The following is a 27,500-nucleotide window of genomic DNA, read 5'->3' as shown; positions in this document are numbered from 1 at the left end:
CTCACTGAGGGAAAAGTTGACATTATTTGGCTCAGCCAGCAGCCCCGTATCTCTGCGCCAGAGACAGTGGCACGATATTAACACGAACAGACGGCAGTTTCAGTCCAAGCGAAAGTCAGACAGATAAAGTCAGCTGGCTTTGTCTCAGGATTTCTGTCTGCACGGAGTCTCTTGGGGGTGGGGAGTGGGGGGGGTGGCTCATCTGACGTCAGACGTAATCACAGGATAATGAAGCAGACTTTAAGGAGCTGAGGGGGTCGGAGGTGGGTGTAGGGAGTGGGGTAGAGGCCAGGAGTGGGTGTAGGTATAGCAGTGGTGTTATGTGGTGGGAGCTGGCTGAGTTATGACCCTCTACGAGTAGACCAGGGCCGAGGTGTCACTCTGACTTCAATGGCGACGTCTCTACAGTCTCTACGGTCTCTATGGTGTTTATTATTGGCTGGTTGATGTGATGACGGCTCTGATGCCGGGGTTACGGAGAGGACAGAGTGGTGTTGTCTGTCAAACTGCCAGGACAGCACAGACACTGTTCACTACCACTGTTTACTATGAGACCTTACGCTACAGCGTTGCCTACTCTACCAATGCAGATACTAAGTGGTGCCTAATGCGTATAGTGATGCCCTATGAGGAAACTCTGCTCCAGAACTATTATTACTACTCAATTATTCTTTGTTTAGTTCATATCAATTGCCGCGGACACCCAATAAAATAATATTGACATCATGGTAATGACATAGGCAGTTACAGTGTAATTTAAAGATTAGGTTCAATTCGTAACAGACAGATTTGTGTGGTTGTCTGCCTCATTCTGTATTCCCTCGATACTGGTGGCCACAATTCTCTGAAATGTAGATACAGTGTAGTGAACTCATCACAGAATGTGTTGTCATGGAGGCTATTTGGACAGGAGCACAGAAGCAGTGACGCTGAGTTGGCTGAAGTGTTCCTTTGATCAGTCAGCAGTAGACTGCTTGTGGTGTATATATGGAAGGGATCGGGATGGAGGGCCAGGTTTGAATTTCACAGAGCAGAATCACTGAGTGAGTCAGCTAAGTTTGATAAACTCTAAGATTTGGACAAAGTCTTATTTTCTAGGTCTATAAAGAAAGGAGTTGAGGTGACTGAAAGAACTGCCAACCATAACCATCTTTCGTTTAGTTTATCTGTCATTACGAATTAGGTAAATATGGACTTGTTTCCGAATATTCATATAGTTAGCAGGCTAACGCTATATTGTGAAATACCTCCCCCCCGTCTAGAGTTTCTTATTGTAGAGATCTGAGAGCTCCGGACCAATACAGCAGAACTTGAGTCAGAAACCTGTACCAACCACAACCCTCCTTCGACTCACTCACACACACATACACACACACACACACACACACACACACACACACACACACACTGACACACGCTGGCAGGAAAGGGGTCGGCAGTGGAGCGTTTGATGGTCTAAATAAAACCAGTGGATATTTCTGATTCAGCTGATTCCCCTGACGTCCTGTATCGCCAGGACACAGGGGGTGTACAAAGGGAAGTTCCTCTTTATGATGGATGGATGGATGGATGGTTGGATACTAGTTTTCCTATTTTGCAGTGAAGTTGAAAACTCCAAATATTTAGTTTTCCATTTCATAACAAGCCTCATCATTGATATGGATGCCAGGAATATCTGCACCGCCCTTTCCACCACGGGTCCACACCTCTCACCTCAGACTTTAGAGTCACTGGTGCTTTATCTGTCCCACTGGGCACCAAGAAAACCGCTCCAGCTATTCAAAAGAAAACACGCGTATGCTAATGAAAACATGAAACACAAAGTTGTACCAAGTCTCTAATTCTCCATTATAAGGATAATAGAGAGGTCGCATGACGTTTGATGTCCAATCCAGATGTCGCGTCGCTATCAGGTCGTTAGGTCTGCCTGAAGTGCTCTAATGTGAAGTGATTCGTTTCCGAGTCGCGTTGAAGAGAGCAGAGGTCCTAAGTGATAGAACTCGTTCTGTGCGGAGCCCTAGTAGATCTTTAAATTGGAACGTGTAATTAATCCAGGAAACGTAGACGTCCATCTGGGAAAAACGATGTTCAGATCAAACAGACCTTTTAAAAGGACTTTAACTTCTCATCTAATTATCACCTAATAGCCTAGCTGATGTGCCAACAAACAACTAATTATTCTCTCTTTTGGCTTCCATGAACCCACAAAGTGAAAGATGTTAGCACCTCCACGTACGCCACTAATGGAGTTGTGTTTATGAAAATAGGCCCCAGCTGCTAAATGATTCATTGATTAATTTCATACATTTAACTATTTGAATTTGTGTGAATACTTCCACAAAAGCTTGCCAGTGTAGTGTAGGACATCCCTCCTCTGTGTGTGTGTGTGTGTGTGTGTGTGTGTGTGTGTGTGTGTGTGTGTGTGTGTGTGTGTTATTGTGCATGCTTTATTATCTGTTATCTATTATAGTGTTAGCATTACACACATCACTCACAGATACAGAGTCTTACAAAGATTGGCCTGTAAGCTGACATTGTGTGAAAGGTGAGTGAATGGGATTTGTTTAACTGAAACGGTCTGCTAAAAAGGTTTAACCATATCCCAAAACCAACATCGCTCTTGGTCAAATGGAAGGCCAGAAATCTGCAGAGGCACAGACAGGATTTTGTGAAGCCCTACCTAATTCCCAGGCAAAGTGCCTCTTGGGTGCAGATTTGTATTCAGTGGGCACGAAGGGGAATGACTAGACATCCAACATCCGTTGTCTGCTGTCCTGGCTCACTCAGTTGAGTGTGTAGACCAGGAACTGGCACCAAAGCCTTTGGACTGGGAGCCTTTAGTTTAAAGGCTCTGTATTATGAAAGTCCAGACTGTGGGTTTGTGTGTGAAACAGACGCGCACACACACATACACACACACACACACACACACACACACACACACACGCACACACACACACACACACACACACACACACATATACACATACACACACACATATACACATACACACACATACACACACAGACACACAAACACATCATCAGTGTGGCTAGTTGGTTTGGTTTTGATCTAAAGAGACTCTTTCCCACCCCCCTTATCAAAGGATTACAAATAAGACCGCTGAAAAAAGACAACAATCATGGTTAGTTTTCTTTGTGTATGTTTTGTGGTATTTTCGATCAATGGAAATTGCCCCCTATTGTTAATGTCCTAGTCCTCAATTCAGAGCTCCCCACAATGTGTAAAGCTGAATTCGGCAGGCTATTTACTTTACACTGGAAATGTTGTTGATCTGTAGAATTGTTTGCATTCAAATTGAGTTGAAGGCTTTATACAGTAGATCACACTGCCATCCTAACTGGGATTTGAGCCCTGTGTTGTCACCCTCAACAACAGAGACTGTGTCCTCTCTGCCCATATGAACCATGAAGAGTAGTCTACAGCCAATCAGAAGACGGTATAGGTCTGGGCACAGGCGAATCGCTATGCCTTTTAGTCCCGTCTGCAGTGATGCGCTACTTCCTCCAGGCTTTTGTCTTCCCGTCAGGGCCACAGCTGTTAGCCTAGGTGCTATCCACACTCCCATCCCAAAAACCTGAGGATGCGCGCTGCTGCACCCCGAACACTAAATAGGAGCATTAGACACACCGTGTTAAAGGCTGCTGGTGTGGGGGGGCTGTGGCTGCGGGTGCGTGTCCTGTCCTGTGTACTGGGTCCTTTGACACACTGACACACACGCGCGCACACACACACACACACACACACACACACACACACACACACACACACACACACACATACACACACACACACACACACACACACACACTCACACACACACTATGCATACACACACACACACACACACACACACACTGTATTCTTCTTATGTATCCAGAGGCCAATGATTTAGATATAATTCCACTGCATGCTAAAACCCTACTCATCATTACCCATTGTCCCGTCGTTGACTTCTGCTGTGTCTGGTGGCTCTGCTGTTTGATGTGTCATTACGCTGCCCTAGAGTTGTCATGTTCTCGTCTTTGTGCCCCCGTCGACTCTTCCCCCCTCCCCCTCCTCCCCACCGCCTTTGGTTCCCCCTGCCCATCTACAACACAGAACTGCGAAAATACCCACAAGGCCTATCTACCCATATGTAGTGTTGCAGATTTTGATTATGCACCAGCAGCATCGCACCCCAGCAGGGTATATCCAAACACGAAAATTAATTCACAGCTAAATGCTGCTATATGCAGTCCGAGAGGGAGAGGAGAGGAGAAATCAAACACAGGTTTACACCAGTGAACAGATGAGGAGGGAGAGAAAGAGCCTACAGGCAACCAGAGCTGTGTTCATTAATGTGCAAAGCAAATGGAATAGTAAAATGGTAGTACCACCACGGCTATGAAAAGAGGGAAGAGCCCTTTGATTGCAGGGAATTTCAATGGGCATAAGAAATTGACCCAAATAAAATACATGTAAAATATTCTTGGAACTGATTAAAAATCAAGTTAATAAAACAAAAGAATAAAATCAACTTAATGAGCTGAAATCATAAACAGCGTTGCTCTCTCTCTGGAGAGTCACATTGATCGGCTTGAAATTACAAATTTTGCCAATGCTGCCTCACTTTTATTAACCAAGTCATCTTGAGAGGCGTCTGTGCCATCTTAATTTAGACGATCACTGATCTGTACTGTACGTGATGGTGTAAGTCAAAGCAAGTTATCTACCCTAATGCGCTGCAGTGGGGGCACATTCAAGGACGAGATGCATTTAGAGTCAGCCTCTGCACTCTTTAAGGGCCTCACGGTCATTTTCGGTCTGGCACTTGACCATTGATGGGGCCTGGCTAGATTAGATATATCCCCCTTCTGGTTTTCACCTTCCAAGGGGAGGAAATGAGATGAGCCTGTTTAACACCATTAGAACAGGGACATAGTCTCTCAACTCCATACACAAATGATATTTTGACGTTATTTAACTAGGGACCAAATTGGGAGTGTCGAAGGATCACCAACTCGAATCTGAGGTGTTAAAAAAGAAACGAGACCCGACTGCGTCTCCTGGAATAATGAAAGTCAGTCTAGTCAGTGACAGCATACTAGTGTCCTTCTAGTCTAGTTGTAATGAACTTTAGCATGAAAGTACTTGGGCATGACTTTGTCTCAGAGCAATGCAAATGGAATTGCCCCCTGATGGTTTGGAATGCACCCAGCTGGCCTTTAAAAGGTGATAATTGGAAAATGCAGGATGCAGCCGGAGTCAGAGGAGGGACCTAGTGTTCCACTGAGTTAGCCACTGCATGGATGGAGGGAGGAGATGGAGAGAGAGTGAGAGAGTGAGAGGGTGTAGTGCGTCACACAAAATACCTGATTAATTGGCATTTTTTATGTGGTATTTAGGGGGGTTTTTGTACAGTAGATCCTGAACTCCAATGTTCTCTAGAGATTAGTCAGTGTACTGGCTAAAATGGGGATACTGGTGTAGTTTCATTCTTAGCTTTGTTGCAAATCTGACTTCCTGACTTCCTATTAAAAATGCTGTATTACTGTATCGCAATAAGGCATGAAAGGCCATGCTTTATCATGAAGAAAATCACAGGTGAGGGTCGCTGTGAGGCCCGACAAGAAGCGGAGAGCTGGAAACACATTCATGATAAAGCACTTACCCGAGTGCCTTATTGTTACACAACGGTTACAGAACAAAACAAAGAATTGACAAGAAATGCCTTAAGTATTTCTTTCATGATAGATATACAGTAGGCTAGTTCTCAAAATGACCACTGTTGTCAAGTCAAGTAAAATCTTCGTGAATCAAGAGTTTTTGCATTGATATTACTGCAAGTTAGACAGGAAGGATGGGTGAGAGAGAGAGAGGAGGGATGACATGCAGGATATGTCCCCGGCCGGAATCGAACCGGGGACCCTGCGGTTACATGGTTAGCGCATAACCCGCTACGCCACGTAAGCGCCCCATAGTATTCATTATTAAGTAGCCTGCTGTAGTTTATCACAGAAGAAAATGTTGAGTCTCCAAAGTCACCAAAGATTTCAGTTGAGATACAGGCCTAATTGGTTCTGGGCTATAGCCATGTCCTTCCCCAATAACTCAGGGATACAGCAGGCTTAGGCTGACTAATGTAGAACAAAGATAAAGGTAAACCCCTCTCCTCCTTCTCTGTGGTGCTCCTCCAGCGTTTGCCTACATTAGTCTACTGTAAAGCCTGATTCAGCATTCCTTGACTTCCAAGGAAGGAAGTGGAGTCGGAAGGTCGTGAGGCCTGGACGGGATCTCTTCCCTTTACAAGGCTAAATTGAAAGCATTTCTCTGCTGTTCTCCTTGCGTTAGCGTAACCTAGCGTAAGCCTCCGCAGCCGGACTGTATTACAGCGTTCTCCTCAGAGACGACCTGACAGTGATAAGAGTCTTTTGAAGTCCCAGTTTACTACAGGAGCTCCAGGGAGAGACTAAGCCTGGGGCTAGATCCGCTTTACTGGATGGCAAGATTTAGCCGGCTGGCTGGCTGGCTGACTGGCTGGCTGACTGGTTGGCTGGCTGGATGGCTGGCTGGCTGACTGACTGACTGACAGGCTGACTGACTGACTGACAGGCTGACTGACAGGCTGACTGACTGGCTGGCTGGCTGGCTGGCTGACTGGCTGACTGGCTGACTGGCTGACTGGCTGGCTGGCTGGCTGGCTGCCTCATGATTTTTGCAGCGGCGTAAGTGCTAAGCCTGCAGTGAATCTGGGTTGTCATGGTGAACCTATACTGTATGTTCATAATTGTTGTCGTATAGGCTGATTCAATGGCAAACCTCTTGTATGTTGTTGTGAAACTGTGCAGTGGCTTTTGTGGGGGGGGGAGCCTGCCGCTAAAAAATGAAAATGAAATGAAATTGCTAGAGACAGTTAGAAAATGCTCGAAACATCCTGAACGCCAATCAAAACAGTGTCTATGCCGTCTGTCCTGCATGACCCATGTCAATCGGCAGACATTTCCAGCACTATGACGACGCCCGTTCCACGCTCTACTCAGGAAACCCCTCAGGAAGTGCAAATGGAATATTCTTAATGACTTCCTGTAGCTATCTGGGCCGGCGGTGGCCATGCCTCAGTTCTACTGTACCGTTGACCCCTGGCTCTCACAGAGGTCACCAGTCACACTGTCACCACAACTCCACGAGTCAGTCGGCTGCTCCACCAGTCCCTGCAGGACAGCAGGTTTCCACTCAGTTACCCCCACATGGCTAGACAGGTCCTGTCTTTCCTGTTCTGTTCCACTCACCTCTATGTTGATCTTCTTCTGTTCTTTCTGCTCTTGTGAGCCAGGGTTGGGGAGTGGCAGGGAAAGGTTCTGTCCATGAAGGACCATACTGTATGCAGTGACCACCTGCAGCCTCGTCACCTGGGCCCCAAACCTCTGTCTGTCTGTCTGTCTATCTATTTGTCTGTCTCTGTTAGTCAGTCTGTCTGAAGGTCGTCATTGGAAACTAAAGCCCGCTTTCTCTTTTGTCTAAGCATCCCCATTAAAGACGATTAACAATAAAGAAACGTGTGATTGATATTGATATTTCCATGTTCCTCCCTGTAGAGGAAGGAAGAGGCTACGGTGCCAGCCCACTACCACCCTGCACCACACCCCCCCAACGGAGAAATAGGCCAAAGTGGGGTCCTTCTCTTCCACTCACTTTCCACATGTACGTGTTACATGTTTTTGTTTCTGATGGTGTCATACAGGTCCCACCTACTGTATGGCATATTCTGCCAAATGACTCTTGGATGTGTGGTCGCTTGATGGTGGTTGGATTGTAAGCCTGAGCACAGCTTGGATTGTTGGTCTTCTTCTTGCTCCTGCAGAGGAGAGGGATTTGAACGCCCCCATTCACCCCTCCCCTCTGCTTCCCCGTCCCCACCCCCCACTTCTCCTCTGGCCCCTCAGTAGAGAGCAGTCCTTCAGAATGTGATGCTGTGTATCTCAGTCACACTGGGAAGTATCAGGGTGATTGAACCAAAATGGGCCTCCACCTGGCAATTTGGCAATTTACTAAACTCATCAGCTAGAGGCAGGAGAGAGGGTGCTGTGCTCTGCCCAAACCTAACACCCACATGTTTGATGTTTTCCCACAGCCCAATGCCCTCCCAACCTTTGCCTCGAAGTTGCCACTAACTATACCCTTAGAACCCCTTCAGTCCCGTCCCCCCGTCCCCGTCCCCCCCTCCCCAACACCCTACCTTCTACATTGGGCTCTCCTATTATGTGGCTTCTTGTCTTTTGCAGAGAATTCAATGAATGTTAATCCATTAAAAAAGGGAAGAGAATGTACTGTGGCACAGTGGATCATTATTTACTCACAAATTAGCTCATTAACAGTAGCTAGCATCAGCTAGCGTTAGCCTCAGAGGAATGCCCTATCAGAGGCTGTTGCAAACTGCCTGTATAAACCCAATAATTCAGCAGAAATACTTCACCCTGAAATATCTCTGCTCGGGGCTTATAATTGTTAGTTCACATTACAATAACATTTCAGATTCAGTTAGATTCTGTTATTTTTTCATAACCACAATCACCACCAGACGTTCACATTTTGTATTCCAGGGGGGTTGAATAATTCATATTGGTGCCAGGTGAACCCTCCATTGCTGCGGTTAGCTTTAGTCAGACCATACCATAAGCTTGTGTTATGTTAACTCCTGGAACCCATGTGATTCTAGTGGGCAATGGAGTAATCTCCGCCAGTTACCGTGGGTTTCTTACACAAGTGCTCGCTACATGTGGTGCACAGCACACATAGCTGTTGCATTCTGACTTCCTTTTTCCATTGCTGCTTTTACTTAAGGAAATGTGTTGTTGATTTAATGATGTGGTTGGTGGGCTAGCTAGTAGGTACTTCCAGTGTTGTAGCTTGTGGGCAGGTTTTGCATTTAAGTTAAGGCTGTCTCCCTGTACTGTCCAAATACTCACCCAAAGTGTCTTCGCAAAGCCACAATACCAAACCGTGCCACTGTTTACTGATTGGGTTATGGACAACTTTCTCCTATGAGAGAAAAGCCTAGTATACTGTACAGGTGACTTCTTTCTTCTGGGAAAGGCTGGCTTTTAATTACTGTCCCCACGCGATCATGTTTTTGTCTGGAAGGGTGTGAAGGGGGAAGAGGAGAGGACGAGAGGAGAGAGGGATGAGGAGTAGAGGGCAAGAGAGGAGTGTGTGTGTGTGTGTGTGTGTGTGTGTGTGTGTGTGTGTGTGAGAGGTGTAGAGAATAAAGGAGAGGTGGGGAGGTTGGAGCCGTTGTCGGTGGATTGTAGCCCTGTGTCGTGGGGGGTTTGGTGGGCACGCCTTCTGGAAACTCCCTGGTGTGTCAGAAGCAATCAGGCCTAAGCCAGTCTTAATGAAAGGCTTGGGTTGGACTGCACTTGAGGGAAAATTGCATCCCTCTGTACTAAACTACAATATGTGCTGCTGCTGCGTCTGGAGGCACTGATCTAGATGCAAATCAAAGAGCATTCTCGTAAAAAAAACAAAACAATATAACACAGATTCTAATAAATCTCGTTGCTAAAATACAAAACTTTCATGGACATTTAATACCTATGTTACATTTGTACCTAGCAACTACAATTCCTAGGCAGGCTTGTGCTTGGGTCAAATGGGTCGTTGATATGCTGCATTGTTGTAACATGTCCATGATGTCTGACCTCATGTATTAGAGTAGAGTGATGATACCTCAGTTCTCTGAGAGAGGAGAGAGAGAGTGAGAGAGAGAGAGAGAGAGAGAGAGAGAGAGAGAGAGAGAGAGACCGTACTGTACTCTTTTCATCAACTACTCAGCACCTACCCAAGCGTGCCACAGTTAAGTGAAGCTATTTGAGCCACTGAAAACATGAATCATACTGTAGCCTCTCTCTCTCTCTCTCTCTCTCTCTCTCTCTCTCTCTCTCTCTCTCTCTCTCTCTCTCTCTCTCTCTATCCTTCTCTGTCTCTCCAACCCATCTCACACACTCACACTCACCTCCCTCAAACCCACAGTCATTTAACTCACTCTCATCATGAAACTTGTATTCAATAAAATACAGATGGCCAAAGGTCTGTGGCTGGCCTGGACCTCAGCCTCAAGGCGATGCTTGGACCGTACAATTCCTTTGTGTATACGATCATGGTGTTATTCCCCTGATCCATAGCTTTCTGTCCAAACACCTGCAGTTATTTCATCCTACCACTGGGGGGCACAATCAACTTACCGGGAGGAGGGCTTTGTACCCGAGAGGGGACGGGAGAAGAACTAACATTAATTAAATGGAATTTCATCCAAAACGTTGTGTCCTTAGTCGTGACACATTAGTGCGTCACTTGGAGAGGAAATCAGGCCCATTTTGCAGCTGTCCTTTATTTTCTTTATTTTTTTGTTTTCTTGTTTTAGTTCCCCTCTAAGCTCAGACATCAGACTCAAGCTAAGTTTATTTGGGTCTCCCGAGCAGTCTCTCCAGCCCACCCATCTGTCAGATCTCTCTGAGCTTGTCTGAGGTGGTGTGGGGGGTGCCGAGCAAATAGCTGACCAGCTCCATATCCAGATCCATGAGCTGACCTCCACCACCTCTTCTGTCTTTCTCTCCCTCTCTTCCACCCAAGATATGGGTCCTCTCCCTGTCCACAGTCTAGTGATCCTGGTCCATGTCCCCGTTACCTATGTGCTATGTATTGAATTGGACCAGGACTTGTGGTTCAAGCAGCCATGGCTCTCTCTCTCTCTCTTCCTTCTTCTTCTCGACCCTGTCTTTCTGCTGCAGGCTGTACTAGCACGCCGTCAGCACCTCTCCCTCATCCCTCTCCCTCATCCCTCTTCCCTGCCCCTCTCCCCTCATCGCTCTGTTTCCATCAAACGGCCCCGGCCACCTGTGGAGCTGCCGGGCCATCCGTCTTCCCCTAAGCCGGGGGAGGAATGACAAGAGAGAGTCGTCTACTAGATGCAGATGATATAATGTCATTAAATAATATAGGCTAGCCTATATACAGTATAATGTCATTCTTAAAGGGGGGAAGTTTACCAGAAAAATCTATTTTCACATGTACTTCTGGTCAATCCACGAGGCATGCCGTCTCAGTCTATCATGATTTTGCATGCAGTCAAGCTATCTTGACTCAGAGATAGTTTTGAAACACCATTTTCTTGTGAATGTGTCTACTATTGACTAATGAAAACAACAAATCCACTGGATTACGAGGCGAAATTCCACTTAAATGGTCAAAAGAGCTCTCATCGGAATACATGTTGATAATGTATTCACAGTTTAATGTATTCTTACCACCGCTGGTTATGTAACTGCACTGAGAGTGAACTCCTGTGAGAGTGCTCCCACCTTGCCAGTCTTAATGCATTCAGGTTCCACAGTGTCAGGTGGCCTGCATTCTGTTGGGTTTTAAATAGGGACGCTGCCCACTTGATCCCATTCTGTGTGTGTGTCTGTGTGTGTGTGTGTGTGTGTGTGTGTGTGTGTGTGTGTGTGTGTGTGTGTGTGCTGCAGTTTGTGTTAGACTTAGCTTAGATGTGTCCATATGGTTTGGTGGGGACATTGACATTGCTTGGCCCATAGCCAGAGGAGAGATACTGGAGATACAGCCTGGTCATGCAGCAGTGTGTGTGTGTGTGTGTGTGTGTGTGTGTGTGTGTGTGTGTGTGTGTGTGTGTGTCTGTGTGTCTGTGTATCTCTGTGTGTGTCTATGTGTGTGTAATTGATTCTCTCTCTGTTTGTACATGTGCATTTGTAGCCTATTGTTTTTCTTGCTCATAGAGTATAATGCGTGTGTGTGCATGTGTGTGTGTGTGTGTGTGTGTGTGCGTGCGTGCGTGTGCGTGTCTTTGTGCGTGTGTGTGTGTGTTTCCTATTCTCAGTGTGTGCTCATATGCTCATTGTGAGTGTGTGACTCTCAGTATGTGCTCATATGTGTGTGTAGTCGATTCTCTGTGTGTGTTAGTACGTGTGTTTGTGGGGGGTGTGGATTAGTGAGCTGACAGCAGAGTGTTGAGGACCAGCCGTCCCAGTGCATGCTGGTCCTTCTGCCTCCCCATTGGTTGAGAAGCCGCTTAAAAACAAACACTAATCAATCAGCTCTCTCTCTCTCTCTCTCTCTCTCTCTCTCTCTCTCTCTCTCTCTCTCTCTCTCTCTCTCTCTCACCATGGGCTACTTTCCTTCCCCATCATTCCAACAGGCCCACTGGACAGCAGAATTCATAGAGAGAGAGAACACCCCCCTCTTTTCTCCTCCTCCTCTTTTTTTGTCCACACACACTGTAACATTACCACTGAAAAGCCCCTCAGTGAACCAGTGTTAGCTTCAGAAGAAAGGAGTGAAGTGGACTCCTCCCTCTCCCTCTGGTTAGAATGTTGAAGAGTGCTGATTTTGATGGAGGGGACAGTTGACAATGCAATGATTACAGTGATCAGTGTGTAGGTGCTTGTGAAGCTGCCTCACGCCCTTGTTAAATAGATGACTATCTCAATGGGCCTGGTTAGAGGATGGATAAGTACATTCAGGCTAAGGCGTTTTATGTGGGGAACGGTGGACATTTCACACAATGGATATTGCAATACATGCTTGTTGTATCCTCCGTCTGACGTTTGATAACATTTGTTTGTGAGCACCAAACATTGTCTCTAGTTGTGCACTCCAATTTGACTTGGTAATATCTTTAGCAATAGTGTTGGATTTGGCTTTGAATTAATTCAGAAGCAAACCTTTTCTAGATGTAACAAATATAGTATTCCCAAAGTAATGGCGTATTTGTAAATGGTGGAATTTGAATGCAAAATGCCTGATTGAAACACTGAAACTGAATATTTTTTTTTGTGGCTGACTGAAAATGGGAAACATTTTGGAGACTCAACCTGAGGTACGGAGCGCCCCACAGCCCCCGCTGTCAGGTTGTGAAACGGCCCAAATATATTTGCATGAAATAAATGAGAATCTCTCCCACGTCAAGCCCTGCTACGGCCAAAGGTTTACTGTCCCAGATGCAGCCTCCATCTGTCCTCCTTCTACTCCTCCTCGCTGTTCTTTAACTGTTCAAATACACTGTTGGTCAATGTTCATCCCATGGTCTTATTGGCCAATACCATACCATGGACATATCACGGTAAAGTAAACACTCATGGGGTTTTCCGAAATGCAACGATTCACACTCTTAGTGGTGAATGCTAACCTTTTGTCTCTGTGTAAAGATGTAGGCCTATCTCAAAACCTCCACCCATGCTAGCAGCCAGTGTAGTGTGTCTGTTTCAGCTTGGGGGGATATGGGGGTGAGGGGGTCAAGCAGTCCTCTCTCTTCTGGCCAAACAGGGATATGAGGACAGCCACAGCTACAGGACAACAAAACTCCACGAGAACCAGCTTCTCCCGCCGACCCGGACCCCCTGCCCCCTCACCCGTCACCGCCCACTCCTGGACTGGGATCCTGCGTGGCCGGGATAATGAAGCCGTATAAGCCTGTTATTGGCTACTTTACAGCTTGTTTTACGAAGGTGCGCCGACAAGCAGCTTTCATAATGGTTCCTGTCACTTTAACTGACATCAGCATTACCAAGAGAAAGGCAGGAGAGGAGGGAGGGCTGGCCGGAGGAAGAGCCCGGGCCTTTATGCTGCTGGCCCTGCCAGGCTTTGATGGAGAGAGGTCTGGCTGGAGGCTATCACAGCTACATTTTATGTCTGCCACCTTTTGTCAGAGGGGCATTATTGGCGTTTGACCTGTGTTCTGATTCTCGCCTCTTCTTCACTAATCAATTACCGTATCGATCCATTAATCAGACAGGCTGATGGGTAGAGAAAGGCCTCCTGGGTGCGAGTGAGTGAGGCGTCCTGGAATCGGCCCCAGGCTAGTGTGGGGGAGTTCACCTGTAGGGTGCACTGGAGGTGCATGTTTTTGATGTGAATTGTTTTTGAAGTGGTTCTGCGGCGTATTCGGCTGCCCTCGTCTCACAGCCAAAGGAAATCCATATGGTGTCTACTTGGAAAATAAGTTTATGTGTGTGTGTGTGTGTCTTGGTTGAGTTCATATGGTATGGATGTATTTTCTTTTATTTAATTCAATACACATCACTATCGATTTAGACGGGTGGTATGGGGAGTAATTGCAAATTCTGCGTGTGTGGGTGTGTGTCAGAGGGTTCTTAATAATATTTGTTTTGTTTTTTTTATTCATATTTTAATGTCAAACAAATTTCTCTCCCTCCCCTGAGTGCCTGCTTGCATGTAAATGCTGTCTATGTCAGCAGAGGTGGCATGATTCAACTGTAAATGAAGCCTGCGCATCCATTAGGATGGGTGACACACACACAGCTTCTTGTTTATTTTCCTCTTACTATTAGAGATGAATGTGTTATTCATCGCATAGAAGCCTACGGAATGATAATTGGCAAAGAAAATTGTAGTTATTTATTATATGTCATATTTGAGGCAGTGGCCCAACCTCCCCTAATATTAGTAACCATTAGAGACCATGGCATTTGGACTGAGGCTTTTAAGAAGGAGTGAAAGTGTTCTTGCTGGCATGACTGTTTCCATGGAGGTTAAATGGTAATTGTGTTTTGGACACAAAGAGACACAGATCAGACGCAGAGAGAGCCAACAGATCAAAAACGGAAACTGCGGGAACGGAACCCACAGCAGTTTGATTTGCTTTGGTTTGGTCTTGGTTTGGTGTGGACCAGTGCCACCACCCCAGTCTTCTTATGGCCTTGCCAAGCCCTTTGCCAGAGAAATAGAGGGGAGAGAGAGGGGTGGAAGGGGAGGGGGGGTCAGTGTGAGTTAGAGAGAGGCCGTGGGCTGATTTAGTCCACCCCCTCTGGTTGACCAGAGTCCAGCCAGTCAGCCAGTCAGCCTTGTGGGTTTAGTGAATCCGGGAGACACTTCTTCTGTGGATTTTTCAATTCTTCAGCATGTCACTTGGCTGGGCCTGCCATTGTCCACGATCCCTTTTCTCCCTGCTCTCTCCGCCGCGACGAGTCGTGTCATCCCCTCGTGATCAGCACTTTTGTTGCCTTTGTTTTTGGCCGTACCTCAGAAGTCCATCTTGTCTTTTATCTCCCTGCCTTTCATGCATAAGGGAACAGTTGTGGCCTGTTGTGGGGCTGTTCCACTGCATTTCCACCAGTGGGGTTTCCTTTCATTCTCTTCAAAGTGCTACAATGGGGCTCCCGAGGTCTGAATGGCTATTGCAGAGTGCACACTCTTAGAGAGCCCCGCTTATTTTGTTTTGCCGGAGTCAATAAAAATGCTAAGTTAAAAGCTAACCTCCCCTTTGCCCTCCCCAAACCCAACCTTTTATACCCCCCCCCCCCCCTCCCCACTCAATTATTTCTAAATGATGAATTAATAAAAACATATTGTATATTTCAATGTTTTATAGGTGTCTCTTAATTGGAAACAGAAAAATAGGAATGTCAGAGGCCAAGCTGTAGTAAGTGCCTGTGACGCAGTAATTATAACGCAAACATTTCTTCAGGTGAATTATTAGTAGTAAGCACACATTTTGGTAGGACCTTGGCACAGAAAGAAGAATGTAACTTTCTTGCAAATGTCCTATCTTGATCACACAACCTCGCTGCCTTTTCCCTGCTCAGCTCCTCAGATATAGACATCTCCCCCTTGTCCAGGGAGGAGCAGGAGCGCAGTCTAGGTCTGGGTGGAGGGATGAAGAGAGAATGAAATGGCTGCTGCCGTCTTTGGGCATTAATGCCGAGGCTCTTTGCTGCTCCCTTGTATGGAGGCATTGTGTGCAGATTGTGAGGCGGGAGCGAGCAGGGGACTTTGAGAGGGATTACAGGTAGACAGGCATTGGCCACTGCAGATAACCGCCATGACTTCATCCTCATTGTGCAGATTAAGGCATAAAACCCAACCTAATGAGACCGGAGTGGGGAAGAGGGCCGGGAGGGAGAGGAGAGGGGGGGAGGGGGGAGAAGTACGGCAGAGAGGAGGGGGAAGGAGGGTGCAGAGGGTCGGGAGAGAGAGAGAGAGGAGAGGGGAGAGAAGGCCCGGAGAGAGGAAAGGGGGAGGAGGGTGCAGAGGGTCGGGAGAGAGAGGGGAGAGGGGAGAAGGCCCGGAGAGAGGAAAGGGGGAGGAGGGTGCAGAGGGTCGGGAGAGAGAGGGGAGAGGGCCAGAAGAGAGGGGAGGGGAGGTAGGGCCGAGAGAGCAGGGGGGACAGTGTTGGTGGGGGAGATGGTGATACTGTGAGTGCACAAGGTGGCTGAGAAGGGGGAGAGAATGACATTGGGGTTTGGGTAAGGAGAGGGGTACTCTATGTGGGATGGATGAGGGAGAATGATAAATGGATAATGGGAAGAGAAGGAGAGGGAAGAAGGGGACACAAGCTATTGGTATGAAAGCAAGGGCTCACATGACTCCAACTGATCTTTTCCTGAGAGGAAACAGATCACTCAGCCAAACCCTGGACTTAGTCAGAGGGGGGGGGGGGAAAGGTGGGGGAAAAGTGTGTGATTCACTCCTCTGCCTGTCTTCTATCGCTCTGTGGGCCCGGTTAATTTTGTCGAATTTCCCGGTCAGTCACTCATGTCTTCAGACCTGAGGCTGTAAAAAAACAAAAAAAACACACACACACACACACACACACACAAAACACATAAACAGTGTCACGCTGGGTGAAAGACCTGTGCAGAGATTGTTTTAGCCCTCCGTTCCGTTCAAGAGGAAGTGTGAGACTAGAGGGGGGGCCTCGGAAAGAGATAAATATTGATGACTTTCGGACCGTTTTCTTTCACACCCACCAACGGCTTTCTGGGGACGGAGAGGGATTGTTTATGCACCGCAGCATCGATCTCCTCCCTCCCTCTTAGTCATCTTTATTTATTTCTCTAAATTTAATCTGGAACCTTAAACACCACAGACCTCTGGAAGTCGTTTGCATATTAACAAGCGGCTGATGATCGCGGGGCAGGAACACAGATCTTTAATTTTGTGCATTTTAGACACAGCTTCTGCCTCCACAGCCAGGCTGGAGATAATTGTGGAAATCTGCATATTGAGAGGGATGCTGTTGTCAGGGTCTGTGTGTGAGAGGCGCCCTGGCTGAGTGCTGGGTTTATTATCTGCTCCATTTCAGGAAGTTGGCTAATAGTTAATACACGCTCTATTACAAGCAATATGCTAATACATTGAAATGGAACAGTATCAGCATTATACTTTTAATAACAGTTGAAGAGGCTAGCTAGGTATGCTGGATGCGGGCTGATCTGTCAGTCAAGACAGTTAGGTAGCTTGTGAAACAAACAAAGACACGGTATTTGGTTTGACACATGTTGCTAGTTTGTCAGAGAGTAGACAAGAGAGGCAGGTCTAAATTGTGAAGGTAAGAACAGTACATCTCCCAGGTTTGACAGCAGTAGCGGCACTGTCACAGAAAGGGGAGGTGAGGGGGAGACAGCTAGATCAAGGATGGGAGGCTGACTCGAGGCAACTTGTTTATCTTAAGGGGGAGGTTGGTCGTTGTTAAAGCAGACCTGACAGAGTTTAGCTTCTTGTCAGGAGCACAGCCAATTGAGATTTTTTTTTGGGCCAGATTGTCAAAGGGGTTCTGGTTCTGTTACAGCAGGGTTTGTTGAAGGTTTCATGGTTGGTAACAGGTTGATTTTGTCAGTGTTGCATATTAGCCGATAACAGTAACCCAATAGAGTTAAGTAGAAGTGTTGCAGGCTAAATGGCAGCAGTTTTCGCTCAGGGAGAAGGTTTTCTCTACAAGCTAGCCTATATGTAGGACACATGTCCAGCCCGAAGCCTGTCCAACCCTCCCCCTACCAACCCCTTCCAGAGCCACTGTGCTCAGGACTGCTGGTCCTAATGAGAACCAGTCCCATCCAGCAGCATATAAACCCGCTAACACACACTTACCTCTGATCTCAGACCAGTAAAGCCATTCACAGCAGCCCGGTCCTAGTGCTTTATAGCCGCTAATGTAGCCATGCGGTACTCGTGTTATCATAACCTTTCATGTAAAAAAAAAGAAAAAAGAAAAAAGAAAAAAAGAGGAAAAGAATTTGGTAATGTTGCTACATACAGTACTTCAGGGACTGTTAAACGTATAAAACAATATATCATGGTTTTTACGGTGGGAAAATGTCGACCAGATGTGGTATAGTTTAAATAAAAGGATCCAGATTGCATATGGTAGCGATGTAGTGATGTAGTGTATGTGATGCCGGGCCCAGGCCAATAGATTCCAAATGGTTCTAGCGCTACTGTAATGTAGCAATAAGGTTTATGGCTCTCTGCTTTTACAAGCAGGTCCTCTGGGCTTTTATGGGAATATTGCATTGTTAATATTAGCCACCAGTTCTGCTATTTTGCCTATTAACTTATTTGGTTTTCTGGGTTAAGAGTGGCACCAGATGAGAATGCACTAAATCATTTTTTTTTTTTCATATCAAATATATTATTTCAAGATAAGATTACTTGTTGTAAGATGTTTTTATTTATTTATTTTATTACAGTTTTTATTGAATTGCCCAGTATGCATAAGTCAGAATGCTATTTAAGAGTTTGGGTACGGCTCCAAAACACTGGTCATTTAGAAGGAAAGTCTGTTGTTGAAGAGTGTGTGAGTGGTGGGTTGTATTGTTAAAGTTTCCACTAGGAGCAATCAACTGTAAATTGATTGGCGTTTGATACAAATTATGTAATGTTCTTCCACCCCAGTTTAATTTATTTTTGGGTATTGGCTACCACTGCTCCAAATCGTTGAGCATGTTCCATTAACACTTAATAATTCCTTCCTTAATATATTTATCTTCCCTTCACTATGATCCAGCAACACCTACAGGATATGGCTGCTGAGTAAATGTGTGCATATTTCCTTCACAGTGGCTTTATACATACCAGTGGGTTCCAAGCTGAACTGTGCTAGCACCCGTTTAAAGCCTCAAAGCACTTCCTGTGACCCACCGATTGTATTGAAACTAGCCACAACCCAGTATTTTGGGTTGGGTTAGAACAAGCCATGATCCTAGAATCCTAGAATTTCCCAGACCCCTACTTTGCAAACCACCTTTTTGGACATAAATGGTGAAGCCGGGACAGGCAAGTAGACTACTTTTTTATACTCAAACAATATTGATTCAAGAGAAAACGTCCATTCATTTAAAAAAGAAAAAAGAAGACTTATTGAAGTTCTTGCTTGTTTTTTGGGCAATTAATTCCACCACTTGTCAAATAAATTCCCAAATCAGAATTAATTATGCATTTGGATGCTGAAGGAAAAAAACAAATCCATACCAGCCAAGTGAAATTAATTTGAAATGCATGTTGCCCTAACGTATGCAGCATTACTTCAAATGAGAGTTTGATGCCCCGCCACTCTGAATAGGAAAAAGATCATCAACTACTACAGTAAAACTGTACTTAAAGGGATAGTTCACTTTTGGATACCTTATAGTCTGATGGTTCCTTGCCCTGAAAGTAGTCCATGGGCTAGGAGAAGTTGTTTAAATAACAACTACAAACTTCAGCTACCTTTAGGTAAGGAACCATCTGACTATGAGGTGTAAAAACAAAAAAAACAAAAGTTAACAGAAAAGGGCCTTGCATCCCAGTTCCTGACTCTTGTAGAGGCTTCTTCCCAGACCACAGAACATTGTTAGACAGTGTATCATTCTCACAGGCTGACATCACATGAAGCCCTATTGTGAGTCTATTGTGAGTTGCTCTTCCCATAAGGGTCCTTGGGTAAGCTAATAGTGGTACAGTAAGACTTTCCCAGCAATACTCTATTTGTTGTACCATACAAGTCCCTGTGGATGTAAGCAACCTATGAGAGAAGGCTTTGACTTGGCAGCCTCTAAGCGTGTGTGTGACTCAGATTTATCCCCCGGAAGTGCCCTGCTTTTCATTTGTTCTGAAGCCCTCTCAAGACATAAGCAATACTAAGGCCCAATCCCATTTCACCCCATGCCCCTACCACTTAGCCCTACCCCTCCGTTTTGCGCATTCACGTGTAGGGGTAGGGTGTTTGTTGTTGGGATGGAGGGGTAGGGTGAAGTGGTAGGGGTACATGGCCCTCCAAACTGGGTTTTTTCAGAGGCACACTCCGTCAAGAATGCCTTGCAAATCATCGGCAAGATAGTGGCGAACGCACAAGCAACAAAAGAAAACCACAAATGTAATTATTTTATTTGTTAATAAAGATTTAAAAGTTATGATAACCATCGTATTATCTTAGTTTAATGTCATTTCAATGTATTATAGACCTTTCTTTATAACAAACATAACAAAAAAATCGTGAGTATGCTGATGTCTAGCTAGCTAGCTATCTAACATTACAACATTGTTTTAAGGCTGATTTGCATTTCCCTCCTTTGATGGCATGTGACGCCCGAAATGTATCTTTAAGTCCAGCAGCGAAGTTGTTGCACTTGTTACCGCTCCTCTAATATCAGTGCAGACTGGCAGAGTAGGAGCACGGGTTGCTAGCCTACAGAGCACCGCTATTCTGTCATGAACTGGCCTAGTAATGAAGCATTTTTTTAAATTATTTGATGACTTGTTTGATTGATTCATAGCGTGAAACTTAGCCTATAAGTTGCGAACGAATCGCGAGCGTCGCACGCTTTTCTATGATACTACTGATGACGTATCAGGGTCTTGATGGGTTATCCCATTTCATAGGGAAAGATTTCAACCACTACCCCTTGTAACTCTGTTCCGAGGGGCAAGCCGAAAAGCGAGTGGCACTCGAAAATGAGGCGTAGGGGTAAAAATAAGAAATGGAAATGGGCCTGAGATGTAGCATAACCCACAGTCCCACAGTCATCAGCTCCATCCAATAGACCTACACTAACCATACACTGAACTATGTAGCCTACAGTATCCTACACGAAAGAGTAGAATACAGCTACGCAGCAGTTAGTTTAGCCTATTTGCTCTATCCTGCTATTGAGCGCACACAGCTGATCCCGTACAGTACTTATTGATCAAGCTCTCGCTGCGGAGGAGAGAAATAAATTGGGCTCTGCTTTTAGGAATCATGGAAGAAGTAACCGCTACTATTGGTCTAAAACTGTCACAGAAACATTCCCTTTTTATGTCAGTATAATACGACAAGAAGACGTACGTTATGGGATGGATTTGTGTCAGATGTTTGTCCTGTGCGCCCGAGTCTCCATAAAGCTTTAATAGGTTTTCTCTCTGCCTATATCGCCTGCCAGTAGGCCAACTCATCAGAAGAGAGAAAGAGCGAGTCAAGTCGACCTCCGTCTTCTCCTCTTTCCGCTGCATTCGGCAGGTTACTGTAAAGTTAGACTCCCGCTGAGCTAAAAGGGAAAAGAGAATGAAAGAAGGGGGAGAAATGCTGAATACGATCCGTCTATTTCACCAGCGGCCCTGGTTTTAGGGTCAGCTGATCTGGCCTGGTCTTGACTACGCCTGCATCAGAGGACCTCTTTTTTCTCTCTCTCCCTCTCTCTCTCTCTCTCTCTCTCTCTCCATCTCTCTCTCTCTCTCTCTCTCTCTCTCTCTCTCAATCTCTCCCTCTCTCTGTCTTTCACCTCCCCCTTTTTGTTCTTTTTCTTATGAAATCTATTCTTTAATTACCACCACCATCTTCTTGTAAGCGTTCCCCACTTATATTATAATTTATTTGCCTTTCAAGTGGCCACTTAAAACAGCTTTTTAACATTCACCCCGGAGCAGTATGCACTGAATGGAGAAGACTTCATTTGGATCTCAACAGCCCCCCTCTGCCCCCTGCCACCCCCGTCCCCACCCCCACACACCACACCACCCCCGCTGCCCTCCTCCAACACCCTATTTTTCTTTCTAATTTCGCTGTTTGCTTTTTTTGTCTCCCCCATCAATACAGGCCCTGTAGCTTTTTGTCCCTCAAGTGACGGCGAGATCCTCCCCTTTCACTGTTTCCCAATCCACATGGCAGAGAGGCTTTTTGCATATTCCCCCTCTAGCCCTTTGTGGGATATTGTTACTGACCACATTTAAACACCAGAGCATTTAGGAGCCCTGCGGAGGCTCTGTGTACCTGGGATCACTAAAGTGCTCGGAGCACTAGCCACCTGAATTGGGTTTAATTGGCTGGTATAGCTGCCTCATCCCAGCTCAGATTAGGCCTGATTGATACTGGAGGGCATTTGTAAGCGCAGTTGACAGGATTAAGTGGCTGTTGAAGTGACTTTAGCTCCTTTAGAGAACAAAAGACAAGAAAAGAGAATTCTTCAGCCTCCCTTTTTTACAAGGAGGACCATATCCCCCGTTCCTCTCTTTCTCCTCCTCTCCTCCTCAGGCTGAGAAGAACACTATCTATAAATATTATCCCTCCGAGGGCCTTTGAAACCCAGTGAGACTTAGTGACAGAAGAAGCTTGTTTCCCAGTGTAATTAGATATATGCGATCCTAATCATTTAGGCCATTCATTAGTGCTAATTGTTTGAGCAACCAGACTGACAGAACAAATAATTAAGACGTATCTGCCATAGCTGTGATTATTGGTGTGTGTGTGTGTGTGTGTGTGTAAGGGGGAATGATGAAAAGTCTCTTCTGATGCTCTAAGTTCAGAAAGTCATCAATATGTATCTCTTTCCGAGCCCCCCCCCCCCTCCAGTCTCACACTTCCTCATGAACGGAACAGAAGGCTACAACAATCTCTGTGCAGGTCTTTCACCCAGCGTGATGCTGTGTGTGTGTGTGTGTGTGTGTGTGTGTGTGTGTGTGTGTGTGTGTGTGTGTGTGTGTGTGTGTCTGTGTGTGTGTGTGTGTGTGTGTGTGCGTGTGTGTGTGTGTGTGTGTGTGTGTGTGTGTGTGTGTGTGTCTGTGTGTGTGTGTGTGTGTGTGTGTGCGTGCGTGCGTGCGTGCGTGCGTGCGTGCGTGCGTGCGTGCGTGCGTGCGTGCGTGCGTGCGTGCGTGCGTGTGTGTGTGTGTAAAAGGGGGGGGGGGGCATAATAAAACATGCTCTATGTTCTGGGCAACAGAATCAATAAAAGGTGATTTCATGACACTGTGGCGGTGTGTTTGATTCTCCAGTGGTTCTCTCTGGTGTTAGCTACAGCCTAAGCCCCCCTTCTGTTTGCTACAGACAGCCTGTGATTCCACCAGTAATTAGTAGGGAGCACTACGCAAGTTTGCTGTGTTGTCCAAACTTAAATTATTTTGTGGATTCTCTCTCTCTTGCTTTCTCTCTCTCTCTCTCTCTCTCTCTCTCTCTCTCTCTCTCTCTCTCTCTCTCTCTCTCTCTCTCTCTCTCTCTCTCTCTCTCTCTCTCTCTCTCTCCCTCTAGCCTGCCTAGATGTATTCAGCTGGATATGCTAAGCATTAGGGCATTAGCATCAGAGCAGGCCAGTGAGTGTGTGATGTTGTCACTGATAAAGGGTTTCAAAGCACAGGTCAGCACCTCATCCACTTGAATGCAGAGCTGAAAGGAGAACAGAGCTCTGTTGCACTTCGTTAAAGGTTTCGGGAAGGAAACCATACTTTCACTTGATGATTGGTCAGGAATGCCCCTCTCTGTTTGATGATTGGTCCAGAATGCCCCTCTCTGTTTGATGATTGTTCTGGAATGTCCCTCTCTGTTTGCACGCGCAGACGGATTTATATTAAAACCCTCTTCAAACGTGTGCAGTATACGTTAGATTTCCGCCTCTCAGTCTTGATGATGTGGTTGTGTGTACATGTTTCTGCTTGGGTCTGACCCTATGTGTGATGTGTCTGTGTTTGACAGGGACAGTCGCCGGCTTCTGTCTGCGTCGTGGCAGTGGTGTCACGTAGGATGTCGTAGCCACCACGTAGCGGGGGCCTCTCTGAGGTACGTACCTCGGCGCGCTGTGCTGTACTGCCCCGGCAACGATGAGAGGAAGCTGAGGAAACTGGCCTCCCTGGACGTGGACTGTGCTGTGCTGGACTGTGAGGACGGGGTAGCTCTGAGCAAGAAGGTACTGTGGCACGTACAAGCACACACACACACACACACACACACACACACACACACACACACACATTGTATATACACATACAGTGGGGAAAATGATTTACCCAACCCCACTTTTTAACAGTGAAAGACAGAATATTTTTTTTAAATCCCAGAAAATCACATATGCATTTTGAAAGGTTATTTGTGTTTTATTGAGTAAAATAAGTATTTCACCCCCTAGGAAAACATGACTCAGTACTTGTTGGAGAAACCCTTGTTGGCAAGCAGAGCGGTCAGACGTTTCTTGTAGTTGATCACCAAGTTTGCGCAGATCCCAGGAGGGATTTTGGCCCACTCCTCTTTGCAGATCCTCTCCAAATCCTTAAGGTTTGGAGGTTGTCGCTTGGCAACTCAAAGCTTCAGCTCCCTCCACAGATTTTCTATGGGATTAAGGTCCGGAGACTGACTAGGCCACTCCATGACCTTAATGTGCTTCTTCTTGAACCCCTCCTTTGTTGCCTTAGCTGTATGTTTTGGGTCATTGTCATGCTGGAACACCCATCCACGACCCATTTTCAGTGTCCTGGCTGGGGGAAGGAGGTTCTCACCCAAGATTTCACGGTACATGGTCCCGTTCATCCTCCCCTCGATGCGGTGAAGTCGTTCTGTCCCCTTAGCAGAGAAACAGCCCCAAAGCATAATGTTTCCACCACCATGCTTGACGGTGGGGATGGTGTTCTTGGGGTCAAAGTCAGTATTTTTCCTCCTACAAACACGGCGAGTCGAGTTGATGCCAAGGAGCTCTATTTTGGTCTCATCTGACCACAGCACTTTCTCCCAAGCCTCCTCTGAATCATCCAGGTGCTCATTGGCAAACTTCAGATGGGCCTGTACATACCTTCTTGAGCAGGGGGACCTTGCGGGCTCTATAGGATGTCAATCCATTACGGCGTAGTGTGTTACCAATAGTCATCTTGGTGACTGTGGTCCCAGCTGCCTTGAGATCATTAACAAGCTCCTCCCGTGTAGTTCTGGGTTGATCCCTCACCTTTCTCATGATCAGCGTCCCCCCACAAGATGAGATCTTGCGTGGAGCCCCAGACCGAGGGAGATTGATGGTCAATTTGTGTTTCTTCCATTTTCGAATAATTGCACCAACACTATTCTCCTTCTCACCAAGATGCTTGCCAATGGTCTTGTAGCCGATTCCAGTGTTGTGCAGGTCTACAATCTTGTCCCTGATGTCCTTAGACAACTCTTTGGTCTTGCCCATGGTGGAGAGGTTGGAATCTGATTGATTGATTGAGTCTGTGGACAAGTGTCTTTTATACAGGTAACGAGTTGAGATTAGGAGTACTTTCTTAAAGTGAGAGGACTAATCTGTGTGCCTCATGGTCACATAACCGGTCTGTGGGAGCCAGAATTCTTGCTGGTTTACTCAATAAAACACAAAATCTAAATTCATATAATGTGATTTTCTGTCTCTCGCTGTTAAAATGAATCGACCACAAAAATGATAGACTGTTAATTTCTTTGTAAGGGGGTAAACTGACAAAATCAGCAGGGGGTGAAATACTGATTTTCCCCACTGTATATACACATGCAGACACATACATATACATATACACAAACACACACACACACACACACACAAACACACACATACACACACAAACAAAAACGCACACACACATAAACAAAAACGCACACACACAGCCTTCACAAAGTCCTAATTCCAGCTCTCTCCCTCAGACAGGTGCTAGACTTTAGTCACGGCATGGAAAACTACCTAAGTGAGATGCTTAAAACCAGCCCATTTCACCCCATTATGGTGGCATAAAGGCAGCGCTGGCCCCCTACCACACTCGCTGAAAACAAGGTGACCATGTCCCACTGGGGGAGCAGCAGGACTCCACCAGATGCAGCAGGTTAAAAGCATTCTCCTCCCGCCCACACAGCATTCCTATTGGCCCTTCCGGCCAGCCCATGAAATTGTGATTGGAGAGAGGGATAAAGAAGGGGCCAGGGTAAAAAAACAAAAAAAGTCAAATAACAAAGGTTTTTAAGTCATGATAATAAAGATGATTGATATGGCTGGAGGCTGTTCCTGTTGCAAGAGGACAATGAGAAGAGGGGTTGTGTGACTGACAGGCTGAGACTGTGACCCTCGCGAGGGAGCCGTCGGGTGGATGTCAGTGTTTTTGAAACAGCCTTTATGTCTTCATTATGTGGAGGAGGAGAGGTTTGGGAGAGGAATGTTGCTTTGTAGCGACTATTCAGGCCTGAGAAGGACTCTGACGGAGCTGCAGAGCTGTCAGGCGTAGTGACTGGCTGCTCACGTCTCAATCTGACGCTGAGAGACTTGTAAAAAGGGCCCACAAGGGCCCAGATTGTGTTTACCGTGAGGAGGACTCCGCCGCCCACTCTTTAGAAAACGGGTCATGTTCGCTGCGTGTTGTTTTCTATTGCTCTATGGCAATATATGTCAGTATAAGCATCCTTGCCTAACCAAATCTCCCTCTTGTCAGAGAAAATTGCATTTGATCACATTCGATGTTTAAACGTGATTTTACAAAGATGGGGGAGAAAAAGAATCTGTCCAAACGTTACCTTTATGACATGCACAATCTTATTTCATTTACGTTTACATTTTTTTTTACATTTCATTGAGAAAAGCGTTTTACACAAACAAGTGTTCATTCCTGTGGCCAGTGGTTGTGTGTGTGTGTGAAGGACAGGATTAGCCTGATTAGTGGTGAGTGGTAATAGTTGATCTGAGGCGGGAAACACAGCATTAGAGACAGGGTCTGCTCTCTCAGCCAATAGGCAGTGCCGTATCCACCAGCAGGACAATATCACTGCCAATCCTTCTTGTGGTAACACCAGCCACAGCCCATCAAAACACCAAGCGTCCAAGCCTGGAAAAATAGCATTGTTGTATTCCTAGAATTCCTCCCCTAATGAGCCCCTTACTTTCCCTCTCTCTGAGTTTTTGTTGTCAGGATTTTAGTCCATTTCCGAGGCCATATGTTAGCTTTAAAAGAGTCTGGCGTGGTGCGCCACAAACCTGTGATCCATTAGGTATTTGCCCGTAACGTTAGGTCGTTCTGTGTAACGTTAGGTCGTACTGTGTAATATAAAAATGAGTTATTGACTCAATAACATGTGCACCTTGTCCCCCAGGCTCCCATTCTCCACTTCCCACTCTCTCAGCTGTTTTCTCCATTGTGGCAACTGGAAATCCGTGGGGGGTTTATGTATCTATCTTTAGATCCACACTTTATTTTCCGACTGCCTAAATGTTGTGTGTGTGTGTGTGTGTGTGTGTGTGTGTGTGTGTGTGTGTGTGTGTGTGTGTGTGTGTGTGCGCCTGTGCCTGTGTGTGTGTGTGTGTATGCGCCTGTGTGTGTGTGTGTGTGTGTGTGTGTGTGTGTGTGTGTGTGTGTGTGTGTGTGGGTGGGTGGGTGGGTGGGTGGGTGGGTGGGTGGGTGGGTGGGTGGGTGCGTGTATGACACGGCCCTCATATTGGGTCGTGAGAGGAATCTGAACATATCATATCATCATATATCATATGTCATCCCT

At 46.1% G+C, this 27,500-nt stretch overlaps 1 protein-coding gene across 1 annotated transcript in view; it reads left to right on the top strand.

Annotated features, from left to right (window-relative positions):
- The window catches only part of clybl (citrate lyase beta like), a gene marked incomplete at its 5' end in the record, with an annotated part of 59,969 nt that overhangs the window by 2,946 nt on the left and 29,523 nt on the right, over positions 1 to 27,500 (top strand). The window contains one exon of the mRNA XM_080536849.1: positions 23,730 to 23,940. Within this exon, the coding sequence (XP_080392975.1) occupies positions 23,730 to 23,940 (211 nt within the window). The remainder of the gene's footprint in view (positions 1 to 23,729; positions 23,941 to 27,500) is intronic.

The sequence above is a fragment of the Nansenia antarctica genome, assembly GCF_963989245.1.
Source record: "Nansenia antarctica genome assembly, chromosome: 7".
NCBI classification, from domain to species: domain Eukaryota; kingdom Metazoa; phylum Chordata; class Actinopteri; order Argentiniformes; family Microstomatidae; genus Nansenia; species Nansenia antarctica.
This window is presented reverse-complemented; position numbering and strand designations above follow the sequence as displayed.